Consider the following 14,238-nt stretch of genomic DNA (forward strand, 5'->3'; position numbering starts at 1 on the left):
GTGCGTTCAGCAGCTCCAGATGCGCATGCACTTGGTAGTATTTTTAAATCCGGTACTTGTGACCGATATCAAGAGGTTATGTAACTTTAGTTTCATTACACAGGCCAACGAAAAACTTTTTTTACTTTGATAGCTGATCTTTATAGATTTTTATGAGCTTTATACAAATCTAGCCTTAATTGTTTGTATGACCCATAGATTTCGAGCAATATGCTTTTCATTATATAGTATAAAAATCCTACGCTATACGGTAAATGGGGAAATTAATGAAACATTTTGTTACAACATAAGCATGGTTTGTATTTACAGTAAGCTACTAAAAACAATGATATGTGTTGACGGAGGTTTCACTTGTCATCTGGAATTGGTTTGTATTTTCTTTATCTTTTTTCTTTGAAGCTTCCTGTGTAGCTTTTTCTACGATAAGTCGCTTGCTGAACTTCTCGGTGAAGTGAACAACAGTAATCTCCCATCATGTTGGTGTTCCACAGCCTTGGTAGCGTTTTTATTCAATAGTTTTGGATGAATTAATAAACAGCATCCAGTCTTTATTTTTGTATTCAATACCAAACCCATTCATCAGACCGGGAATGTCTGTTCAGTACACTAAATCACCTTCTCGTTGAAAAAAACTTGAAAATTGCTGCTCTCTCTTTCTATACATGTATATGCTGGTTTCGACTGCCAATAAGTTTTTTTCTTTTAATCTAGAGCCACGCAATTCAGCTTTTTTTTTCATTAAGCCCAGATCCCTAACCAAATTGTTAAGCTCGGTCTGAGTAAACAATTTGGGCTCTAGACTTTCTGTGTTACAATGGAATTAATCATCATCTGGTTCATCTAAATCAGACTGTACAACAGAAAATACTTCTGTTGGAATAGAATTTAAATTATCTGGTGGTTCAGGAACCGGCAAATCTACACCATGCCCTACTGGTTGGATGGTGGACGGAAGTTTCGAGAACATACCTTCACCGAAGAGTCAAGCAGTATATTGCTCCCTCCTACGTATATCTCGCGAAGAGACCATGAGGATAAAATCAGAGAGATAAGAGCCCACACAGAGGCATACCGACAATCCTTCTTTCCACGAACAATACGAGACTGGAATAGAAGGGAGAACCGATAGAGGTACTGAAGGTACCCTCCGCCACACACCGTCAGGTGGCTTGCGGAGTATGGATGTAGATGTAGATGTAGAAGGTTAGGGTAGCTTATTACCTTCTTGTTTTTCGAATTATGACCAGTAATATCAACACTGCAAAAGTAGCTATCACCGGAATGATTTCTTGGCTCCCTCCGTATCAGAGGAACAGCAAATCTAAAGGCTTTTTTCACCTTTTTGGACTATTTTCTCAGATATTCAACACACACATAACATACCTTATGCGGCGCTCAAGATTTATTTTGATCACCAAGTTTAGATCCAAAGTACGATATATAAACCTTTTCCACAAAGTCTGTAATGTTTCTTTGGTGTTTTTTAATCACAAATTCACCACAACTATAACAAAAACTGTCAGCAGTTTTTATAACCACGATTAGATGTTGTACTGAGCACATGTAGAGGAAACGGGAGAGTGAGGTTAAGTTGACAGTAAACAAAACACCATCTGTTAACACAAAAATACAATCAACCTTTTTTTTCCAGCAAATGTTTTTCAGCAGTGCTACCAATGTCATCTACATTCATTACTCCTCCATTTTAAATTATTGTAACTACATAAAAGCTGTTAAATTCTTTTAAAAAATGCTAATTTACTAAGTTTAGCTGTAAAACGTGAAGAAATGGTGGGTGATACAGTTTTTTTTAAATATCATATTTGGATTTCCCACTGTAAAAAATGTAAGAATAAGGTATTTTCAGCAAAAAAGTTCTTCCATAATTGGCCTATGTTATTTTTTTCTATTTTTGTATGGTAAAAATGTCTCAAATGGATAAAAATATAGTCTGATGGTTTGAGGGGACTGATATAAATTCTGAAGACTTGTTATCCATACGAGAACTTCCGTATGAAGACTGCAGTAAAGTGGATGTTCCAGTGGCTCACATCACTGAAGATGAACACCAGTCCAATTCAGGGGTCAATGGTGATGGGCCTGAACCTCAACCCATGGAACGAGGGAATGACATTAGGAAGCCAATGGAGAATTCATCTTACGATGACGATGTTCCACTGGCAAGATATGGCAACTGCTTTGGTATGAACTGATTTTGTTGGTCTTCCCGTCCTCCTGTCTCAAGATCAATGACTATGCTTCATAACATCATACGGCATCTACCTGGACTCAAATGTAATTTTCTGGGTGTTCTGCACGAAAATACAAAGCCTCTAGATTTGGAGCTTATTTTTCTCTGACAGTGTGTTGGGATATATAGTAAAGCACACTAGTGAAAAAAATCAGAAAATTTAACCTAATTACCACAGGGAAATAGCTGTTCACGATGTAGATGTAACTGAATTAAAAGCCTTCATTGATATGTTGTACTACACTGCCATTTTCAAAAAAGCCATGCACACTACACATGCTGGTACAGCAAAGATGGCACAGGTAGAGAAATATATAGCTGCATTATGAACAAGTACAGGTTTGACGTGCTGCTCAACTGCCTTTGGTTTGACGATACAAATAGTCGAACTGAACCCCGCATCACTAATTTAGCTACACCAATATCACAACTTTTTAAAATGTTTATTCAGAACTGTAAAGACCTCTGATGCATCGGCAGCTTCGCTTGCATTGATGAAATGCTAGTAGCTTTAGGCGAAAAGCACAAATTCAAAATGTACATCCCGAAAAAACCACACAAATATGGTTTGAAAATCATGTGCGTTACTGGTGCTGGGTATTTGTTGGAGACTTATTTGTACTTAGGGAAACATTTTGATGGCAAAGGTCTGCCAGCTGATTACTAAAGATTGAACTAACACAGCCAGGAAGTTTTGCAACTAAAAACATTGATAGAAGGTACACAAAAAAATGTGACCACTGATAATTGGTAAACATCAGTGGAGCTACTGAATAAGCTAAAACAAAAACGACTGGCACTAGTGGGTACCATGAAGAAAAACAAGCACGAAATCCCACTTCATTGTCTTCCCAGGCATGATTGAGAAGTTGGATCGGCCATTTTTGGATTTAAGTCTGATGCTATACTAACATCTTTTATACAAAAGTTAAGTAAATCTGTGTTTCTTTCGTCCAGCATGCATCATACACCAACCACTTATTCAAATACGGAGAAACCAGAAATGATCATATTTTACAACAGCACAAAGGGCAGCGTTGACATGCTATATCTGAAATGTGCTACCTACTCCACGTCTAAATGGACTCAACAATGGCCAATGGCAATATTTTATAGAATACTTGGCATATCTTCAACAATGTGTATACTGTTAGTAACATTTACCAAGCGCAGTCAAAGGTCCCACACCTGGCTCTCATAGAAAATTTGGCAGAAGATCTTATAAACCCTCACTTGAAATGCTGGGTGCATAGTTTTGGCTTACAAAGGAAACTTTCAGTGCACCATACATCGAATTATAAAAATGGATCAAACACCCAGTACGTCATCAACTGAAACTTCTGAAAAACTTTAAAAAAGGAAAACATGCTCGACTTGTGACCCCAAAACAAAATACAAAACAGTCTATTTATGTTTTGCATGTAAGAATCCTATTTGTGTTGAATATAGTTAAAAATGTGCATTGAATATCCCTGCAATTTGTGAGTGTTTGTGCCTTGTAATTTTGAAAACCTTGTGTTAATATGTGCCAAAAATTACTTATATATTGTAATAATATATCGAACTTTTCATAAATATGTAAGAATATTGGTATTATAAGCATTTGAACTGTCAAATCTCAAATTTTTTAAGCTCCTACAATTCTGCCTAAAATGTGTAGACTTTTGTCATGTGTTTATTTTAATATTTATAAGCACACTTATTCACATTTTGGAGATGTGTTACGATTAAAATATTATGAAAACAAAGATGTGACTAATTTCTTGCAATATTTTAACATTCTTTAACAAAAAATTTAAAACATGCAAACGGTCTCTATGACTGATGTGGGGTAGTGTATGAGGCATACACATTTGGTGGCTAAGGGTTAACAATAAGCATACATAAAGACCATATACTGTAGTGTTATTGAGATGCTTTGAATTGGTGCTTGTTGCAATCCAAACACATTGAATTATTAAAATAACACACTTTTGTACTTGCCACTTTTCTTCAAGAAATATGTATTTCTTTATCGTTGTTGTTGTTGTTGTTGTTGTTGTTGGTGGTGGTGGTGTGGCCGGAGGGGGGGGGGGGGGGGGGGGGGGAGGAGGATAAATGAAACACATGGGCTCCAAAAAATGTTCCGGTCTCAATGTTGTCTGCTGCAGCACTTGGTATACATCAAACCTCTTCTATTTATTTAATACCAATGTTGACTATTAATTATCCCAAATTTCTTCTGTAGTTTCGACCTCAACTATTCCTTTCTCTTACACTATATTTTGACCACTGACCTGTTCATCTTTGTCAGGTGGAATCTGGAATCCACACAGAGAACACACATGACAATCACTCACAATGTCTGCTGAAGATGACTAGGGAAGATGTGTGAGTACTGTCACAGACACTGATGAACCACATTAGGACCATATGCTTAGCAACGCATTGGTGCACCTCAGGATTACAAATGGGCTTAATGCATACGTCATAGATGACATCTCTCACTTCTGTCTCTTCTACGTAGGATCATCGTCCACTATCTCACTTTTATTATAGCCCAACTTTTTCACAGACGTAAAAATTATTGCAAGTTCACATGGGTTGTAGTTTACAGATTGGCATTTGCCATTGTAGTGTTCACTGTCGTAAACAGATATCTGGCAAATAATGCCTGCTTCCGATTCTATAAAGCATTTTTGCAGATCCTAAATGACTTGATGACAGAACATCATGAAAAATCATCAGTAGTGCTGGATACAAAGGAGCTTTGACAACAAGCAATTATTTCAGTCCCACTGTGATATAACTCCTTTTATAGAATGCTCGATGTGTTAGTTTGCATTTTCCTTTGACTTACTGAGTGCCAAAGCAACTGCAAGGCACTCTTTCTCAGGCATACAGTAATTCTTCTCTGACTTAGGGACTGTTCTGGATGCATAAAAAATCTCTTTCCTGCAACTTCCTGAATAAGCACTGCAACTGCACATATTCTTTAACTAACATGTGTAATTATGTCTCAGCATTCTCATCACAAAAGTACCATGACTGGAGTATATGTTAGTGCCTTCTTACAGATCAAGTAAGATCTTTCTTGTTCACTGCCCAAGAAAATCTGGCATCTCCTTACAGCAGTAGCAGCCATGCCTTTGAACTGAAACCCTTTATGAAGTGTCTTTAGTAGAAGTATATTTTGAGGGAGCCTCTCATCACAAACATTCTGAAGAATTGGAAAATGTGTTATGATATTACTGCCCCCCCCCCTCCCCATTTCTTTTTGTTCAGGACAGACTCTGTTTAGCATTAACTAAGTGCTTCACGACTTATTTCTTGGGGGACACACATTCTTGGATTCAGGTGAAGAGCTGCATTGTGGACACACATCAGCACAGTTGTCAAGTGAATCAGATGCTCTTTGAAGTCTTTGAAAAACTAACAATTTCATGTAAGTTGCAAAGACTTGCTGCCCATTTAAGGTATCAAAGATGGTTGTCCATTATGCATTCATAGATGGCTGGAGTATTGCAAAGGCCAAATGGGAGAGCTGTGAATACACAGAGGCCATCACATCTTTTCCTGGTCGGCCTTGTCAATCTCAATTAGGTTAGTGTTGGCAGAAGGTACTTTAAATTTGCTATCTTCAGGACAATGGCCCCATTTCTTTTTGTGGTGAGTAAGCAAGTGGCTGGAACCTGTGTATGATGACACTGAACAGCTGTAGCCTGTTGGAGTGTGACCTCAGTGCAGAGTACCACGATGGGCTTTAGGGTGGAGATTGACTACAGTTGTTGTCTGGAATTGGTAGAATTGTCTGCTGTTTTATGTCTTGCAACATAATAGTCTTCTTTCTTTTTGGTAGGGCATCCACAATGAAAATATACTGGTGCCCTGTCCTTTGTTTCCAGGTGTCAAGTTTTCTGCACAGAAATGGTATTAGCAAGGGGAGAGGTGTCATTGAAAACCTTGGATGTTGTCTGATAGCTGTGGCATAAGTTTAAGGTTTCCGAATCCTTTCTTCAATGTTGGTTTGTCTTGTACAGATCAGGGCTGCTGATCACTGAATCTCTTCTTGTATTAATTATGCTAGCTCCTCATGGCTGGGTCTGAGAGTGAACACTTCTATGTCGTGCCATATGGGTTTGAACTTAACAAACATCACAAACTCTCATATATCTTTCACTAATTGTTTGTCTTGTTAGCAACAAAAGGTCCAGATGGTCTTCCACAGGTCAACATTCAGAAGTCATTTGAATATCTTTCGGTGTTGTCTTTTCTGGTGCATTGCTTCAGTGTACTAGCACCACCTGATGGATTTCTCTGTCGTTCTGCCATTGTGCAAAAGAAGTGCTTGATATATGTTCTCTGCCATGACCTGCATTAGATGTGACACTTTATTGGCTCCCACAATTTTCTGGTTCATTGTGCAACACAGCACTAAATACTAAGTATCTATGCCGTACTGTCCAAGTAAAAGGAACATTGGTAAGGCACATCATGTCATCCCACCTGTTGCATTAAGTGATGTGGTCGAATCCCTTTAGCCATTTCACTGGTTCCTGACCAGTATCTCTCAAAAATACTGCTTGATACTTGATCTGCATCTAACTCACCAATGCTTTAGTACTTGTTAGTTAATTGACAATGGAAACCATTAAAGGACTGTATTGTTTTTATTCATATTCTCACGCATGGAGGCAATGGCTTTTACAAAACCTTGTTGGAGTCATAGCAATGTTGCACTATTACATTATTGACACATTGATCTGCTGGACAATATGTACTGAGATTTGCTGTTCAGTTCATGGTTTTCACGTTCTTTAAGATGGGATGGAACTTCAGGCATATATCCACAGATTTACTTTGACTGATAAAATTCTTGTAAATGATGATGCAACTAGTGACAATTGAAACCAATAGAATTTTAAAAAATAATACAGAAATACATAATAAAAAAAGCACTTCCATATCAGCTGAGGGCGGTAAAGTATGATTTTCAACTAGTTTCTGCAACTTGTGGGGAATCTGCTACTGAAAATATTTTAAAAGCTATTAGTTCTGTTGCTTCTCTTTCACTTTTTCCTGATGCTTATCTTGATAGAAGATTTTTATCAAGAAACCTCAAGGCATAAGCTCAATACAGGTATATACAATAATTTCTTCTTTATTGGGTCTTGTGTCAGCTTCTTTTTCAGTAACTTTCTTATCTATCTTTATAGCTCAGTAAATTCTACATTACCTTTTTCAATAATTCCTTGTTCCACTGTGAATTATTCTGAGCATAACAACTCACTTGATGGCTATGAAAGTGTGATTAATTTGATCTACTGTTTTGTTTTCTTCATCAATATTTGTGGATGCTATCTGTCACTTAACAGTAATTGCTTAATCCTCAATGTAATTTAACAATGATTATAAGAACAGAACGAATAAATCTTCGCCCTCTGAAATTGTTATGAGTAAGGAGTACATTGTAAAAATTAATAGAAGAACCTCACCTGCAACCAAATATGTGCAAGAGATTTATCTACTGTAAATCTTTTCCTTTGTTTCACTTGCAGCAAATTATTGATGAGGTCAATTGCTGTAACACAAAAGGAAGATTATCATTATTGACAAATTTAAGAACATCTTGACACTGAACAATTTAGATTATTCTACACATTGAATTTACAATAACTACTATGTCTAACTTTAAGAGACAAAAATGTTTGATGGTACTGACTCCAGAAATAATTATATTTATAAAGTCACAGAAAGGAGAAAACAGAAGGATAAGGTTATAGTTTAGCATCTTGTTGATGTCTGAGTCACTGGACTGAGCACCAGCTCAGTTTGTGAGGTATGGATTGCAAACTGTTTATGAAACTGCTCCGGCATATGCCAGGAGTGATTTAATGAAAACACAGAAACTCCACAAACAATATATCCGGAAACTTACTTCATTTCATGTCGGTGAAATAAATGCATGTAATGAAACTGCAAGGACACACATTATATGGCAGCATTGATGTCGTCTTTATTCCGAAGACTGATATGATGCAGCTCTCCACACTACTCTATCGTGTGCAAGTATCTTCATCTCTGAGTAACCACTGCAACTATATCTACCTGAACCTGCTTACTGTAGTCAAGCCTTGGTCTGTCTGTACAGGTTTAAAAGTGCCCCCCCCCCCCCCCCCCCTTCCATTACCAAACTGACTACGCCTTGATGCCCTATGGTGTTTCCTCGTAACCATCCAATATTTTAGTCAATATGTGCAAAAAATTTCCTTTGTCCCCGATTTAACTGAGGACCAATTCATCTGTTAAGCACTCAACCTATCCAATCTTCAGCATCCTTCCACAGAATTACATTTCATTAGCTTCTATATGCTGCTTCTCTGAACTGCTTATCCCAATATTTCACTTTAGTACAAAGCTAAGCTACAGTCCAAACAAATGCTTTTCCAAAGTCTTCCTAGCACTTAAATTTACACTGAACATTAAAAAGTTGCAATTTTCCAGAAACCCTTTTCTTTCTATTGAAGTCTGCCTTTAAACACATTCAACTATTTTGGTGCCCAAACAGCAAAATTCATCTACTACTTTAAGTGTCTCATTTTCTGATCTAACTTTTCAACATTTCTTTATTTAATTCAATATTTACTTGTAAATGTCTTTCCATAATCCTATGTCATGTCATCTTCCAAACAGTTTGCCATCTCTCATAGAGTTACAACATCAGCAGCAAACCTCAAAGATATATTTCTTCTGCCTAAATTTTAATATCCTTTCTAAATTTCTCTTTGGTTGTCTTTACTGCTTGCTCAATGAACAGACTAAATAACATTGGGTATAGGCTACAACTCCGTCTCATTTTATTTTAAACTACTGCCTCCCTTTCATATCCTCAAGAAACAAAATTCAATTTGACTACATGTGAGACTTTCCTTACAATTTCAGCCATTTTTATGTACCTTCAATTTTTTTTAAATTTTTTTTATTAAGATGAGTAGCCAACATTTAGCTGGGAAAATATTTTTTAAATGCCTGGAAATTCTCCTGCATTACATATTTCTATCTTATTTGAATGTTTAGCTTTTCTCCATGTACTTTTAATGAATATTAGGTTTTGTCAAAAATATATAAGTTTACTACTGTCAAAATAACTCCTTTTGACCATTCAAGTCCTAATAATTTACTAGTCTATTTCGATCATTGAAAACTAAAATACTAAAACCATACTTATAAATTATTACTCATTATTTTCACAGTTTTTTTTTTGTGATGCACCCTGAGATATGGCTCTTTGCACATGGGTGTTTTACACTCTGTTCATTTTCTGAAGCTATAATAATGGGAAAAAATGTTTCATAGTTCGTAAAATGAAGAAACATCATAATAGAGCACACACAATGGTTTCAATAACCATTTTACAAAATCAAAATCAGATATAATCATTCGAAGTTTGAGATAATTCTTCTTGCACAAAGTCAAGATTGTTATCATTGTCACTCTCACTGTCGCTGTCAATAAAACCTTACTCCAATTCATGCAAAACTACATGGCCACAAGAAACATGAAGGCATGTCTATGGTTTCTTTACATACTGAATGAACAGCTGCCACTCTTCAGCAACTTGATTCCATACAACAAATATGATCTACCAGCTAATTTAGAAACTATAAGAGGTGATCAAAAAGTTTCTATTTGAGGACGTTGCTGCCATGTACATGCAACACAAGGAGATTCCGATGCACGTACACGCGGTGTCACTCCTATCAACCATCAAGCACATTTTCTCTGGTGTTTCAGTAGATATTTGCAATTTCGTTTTTGCACTGTGCAGCTCGAGTTAGCACAAACAAATATGGCTCATCACATCTTTCATGCAAAGCCCTCTGTCGACAGGAAGTGTTGGTTTATTTCCCGTTAATAAATAAATAAATAAAAATTTAAAGGGGGAGTTTATGTGCCCATTTGATAGAGTGATCCCAGGTTAGCCTACTGTGATATTTGATTTATTGATATGTATCAAGAGGGACAGTAAAATGTGGAGAATAAACAGCAATCCAGCAAGAACTCAAGTAGTGCTGCATGCTTGGCGGCAGCAGTCAGTGTGGGCCAGGGCATGCTTTCGCAGCTGGAGTACTTTTTATTCTTCAATTTTTACTGTCCCTGTTAATGTGTATCAATAAAATAAATATCACACTACACTAATCTGAAACTGCTTTATTGAATGGGCACATGGAAACAAGCCTATGCTTTACGTTGACAATGGGCATCATATGAAAGACGTGATGAGCACTATTTGTATGGGCTGACTCCAGTTACACTGTGTATAAACAGAATTGCAAATATCTGCTGAAACTCCAGAGAAAATGGGCCTAACAACTGTTAGGAGAGAAACCCTGTATAAGCACCGACAAGTAGGCAAGGGATTAGTGTGGTATTCGTGTGTTACCGACATGCATGCGGTAAAGAGGAAACGTGAATGTTTTACCAAACGGGTATCTTCAAGCAGGCATGTTGGTGGAATGACTGCCTCAATCCTCATGGCAATTTTGCCTAACTTGCATACTGATTCTGGACTGTATGGCCTTAGAATGTGAACTTTTTGCTCACCTCTTATACATTTCCATGTTCTATTGGCTATTTTAGAAACACAGTGAAGACCAACCGAGTCCATCAGTATATGTGATTTCATATTTAAAAATAGGAAAAATCATACGTTTCAAATGACACGATCAGCAGTCTACCAAAATTTACATGATGGCAGTTAAAATTTTAAGCATCAGTGCTAAAGTGGCCTGGTCTAGTACACTAGTCAGTGGAATGGGAAGGCACCTTTGGAACCCGAGAGTGATGGTTAAGAGTTTAGGAAGTCTCAGAGATGGATGCAAATGTGACCAACTTCCTTAGCAAATTGCACTGATTAAGAGATACAAAATTACTTCCATATGCAAAATAACATAAGCTATGGTTTGCAAATAAAACAAACACACTAATTTCACAGAATCAGTGTGACAAGTGCAGTGAGCCTAAGATTTCATCTGCACCCCAAAAACTTTGTACACACCAAGCAATTTAATTACAGAATTAAACATTATTTTTAACATCTGTATTTATATTCTTGGTTTGGAACATGAACAGTGTATGTAGTGTATTCGTAATTAAATCGGGCCCAAGCGCAAGGTAGTGACGGCAATTACAAATGGCTACCTCACTATGTGAAGTACAATCAATAATTACTCACTGGATTTGTAAATAGTATTTGTACAATAAGTGAAAGCAGCATAATTAACTTTTAAGTGAATAATATATTACTTACATTATCTTTCATTTAAATCGTGTTAATTTATCACACAAAAAACACAGTATAATGTACCAAAATGATCAACATGTTGAGGAGCTTACTTTTATAACCCAACTGATCATATAACATATTGTAATCAACATAAACATAGATACATGTAGTTTTTGCAACTTTAGCATGACAACCCATGGGAGGCAAGGAATGGAGAACTATGCTCTGGAGGGGGCACTTTTGCAGAAATAGTGTTAGGTGTTAGGGCTGGTCGTTGGCAGTGGAATCTTCGGTTTCAGATATGCTGTGGCAATCTGTTGCCATAGCGAAGTTGGAGTGTGTTGCCTGAGGGTGACAGACCATTGCACTTAGAATTTTCATAAAATTTTGAACTGTGTCTGGCAGTAACGAGTTAGCACAGTATATTCAATGAGCTTTATACACTGAAACACCAAAGAAAAGGCTAAAGGCATGCATATTCAAATACAGAGATGTGTAAACAGGCAGAATACGGCGCTACAGTTGGCAACACCTATATAAGACAACAAGTGTCTGGTGTAGTTGTTAGATCAGTTACTTCTGCTACAATGACAGGTTATCAAGATTTAAGTGAATCTGAATGTGGTGTTATAGTCAGCGCACGAGCGATGGGACATAGCATCTCCGCGGTAGTGACGAAGTGGAGATTTTCATGTATGACCATTCCATAAGTGTACTGTGAATATCAGAAATCTGGTAAAACATTACATCTCCGACATCATTACGGCCAGAAAAAGATCCTGCAAGAACAGGACAAATGAAGAGAATCGTTCAAGGTTACTGAAGTGCAACCATTCTGCAAACTGCAGCAGATTTCAATGCTGGGTCATCAGCAAGTGTCAGCCTGTGACCCATTCAACAAAACATCATCAATATGGGCTTTCAGAGCTGAAGTCCCACTTGTATACCCTTGATGACTGCACGACACAAAGCTTTACACCTCACCTGGGCCCACTAACTACAACATTGGATTGTTGATGTGTGGAAACATGTTGCCTGGCCAGATTTCAAATTGTATCGAGCAGATGGATGTGTACAAGTATGGACGCAACCTTATGAATCCAAGAACCCTGCATATCAGCAGGGGACTGCTCAAACTGGTGGAGGCTCTGTAATGGTGTGGGGTGTGTGCAGATGGAGTGATACAGGACCCCTGATATGTCTAGAAACAATTTTCAGGTGACACATACATAAGCATCCTGTCTGATCACCTGCATCCATTCATGTCCATTGTGCGTTCGAATGGACTTGGGCAATTCCAGCAGGACAATGTGATACCCCACACGTTCAGAATTGCTACAGATGGCTCCAGGAACACACTCTTCTGAATTTAAACACTTCCACTGGCCACCAAACTTCCCAGACATGAACATTATTGAGCATATCAGGGGTGCCTTGCAACATGCTGTTCAGGAGAGATCTCCATTCCCTCGTACTCTTATGAATTTATGGAGAGCCCTGCAGGATTCATGGTATCAATTCCCTCCAGCACTACTTCAGACATGAGTTGAGTCCATGCCACGTCGTGTTATGGCACTTCTGCGTGCTTACGGGGCCCTACACGATATTAGACAGGTGTACCAGTTTCTTTAGCTCTTCAGTGTAGTTAGCTTGCAGAGATGCTGTAACTGGGATACATCTGGAGGGGGTTGGGGGGGGGGGGGAGGGGGGTGCATGTCAACAGTCTCCCCCTAGACAATGACGAAGAGCCTCAGAATCATGTGGGACCGTACATTTTAGAAATCTACCTGATGTATGCAGTATTAGTACCATGAAAGTCAGGATCATTGTAGCATTTGCTGTGAGATGTTTTAAAAACTGTACAGGGCTATTCAATACAAATAGAATGAACGATCTTGCTGGAATATTTTTTCTGGATGAAAACACAATTCACATGGCATATGCGATCTGTTGCAATCATCATTTTAATGGCAAAACAGAATTATTCAAGGAAAATAGTTTTAATCTTCTAGAGAATCTACCACTGTGAGGTAGCTTGTGCACTTCAAATTACAGAGAGCTTAATGATTGGGAGCAACCACATTGGAAGGGTATTTGTGTAAACACAAACTGATATATGGTACCTGAAGAGAGGCAGCAACTTACTTAGTAATTGCAAGGTCAACAGTGCGGACAATTGACAGATCTGGTCTTGTAAGATAAACCAGCTGAAATGAAAAGGGAAGCAATGTCAGTAGCAGAATTTTGCATAGACCATAATTTAATTATTTCTAATTAGGAAAGAAGGATGTGCACATGCGAGACCCTGCAGCAGACAACAGAGAGTTGCAGGTAGATTATATGAAGGCAGGACACTGATTTACAAACTTGTTTTTATGAAGCAAAATATTTCCAGGGGCATATGTACACTCTGACCATAATTTATTGGTTGTGAATTGCAGATTAAAACTGAAAACATGACAGAAAGATATGGAATTAAGTAGCTGGGACCAAGATAAGTTAAAAAAACCAGAAGCCATGCCATAATTATGTTTACAATTTCCTTTGTACTACCTAAAGGTACAATCATTCTATATTTAAAGGTAGGTTTTTGTTGCTCTTCAATTAGTCATAATAATGTCGGATGTATATAGTGTGTCACAATTCACCTAATGAAGGTTTGCATGAACAAAACAAAAAAGTGTAAATGCGCCTTTCACAGCCATTTTATTTTTATATGCAC

General features: G+C 37.6%; 1 protein-coding gene across 1 annotated transcript in view; it reads right to left on the bottom strand.

Annotated features, from left to right (window-relative positions):
• The window catches only part of LOC126183883 (serine/threonine-protein kinase D1), a 222,842-nt gene that overhangs the window by 13,135 nt on the left and 195,469 nt on the right, over positions 1–14,238 (bottom strand). The window contains exon 17 of the mRNA XM_049926192.1: positions 7,726–7,811. Within this exon, the coding sequence (XP_049782149.1) occupies positions 7,726–7,811 (86 nt within the window). The remainder of the gene's footprint in view (positions 1–7,725; positions 7,812–14,238) is intronic.

The sequence above is a fragment of the Schistocerca cancellata genome, chromosome 1, assembly GCF_023864275.1.
Source record: "Schistocerca cancellata isolate TAMUIC-IGC-003103 chromosome 1, iqSchCanc2.1, whole genome shotgun sequence".
In the NCBI taxonomy this organism is placed as follows: domain Eukaryota; kingdom Metazoa; phylum Arthropoda; class Insecta; order Orthoptera; family Acrididae; genus Schistocerca; species Schistocerca cancellata.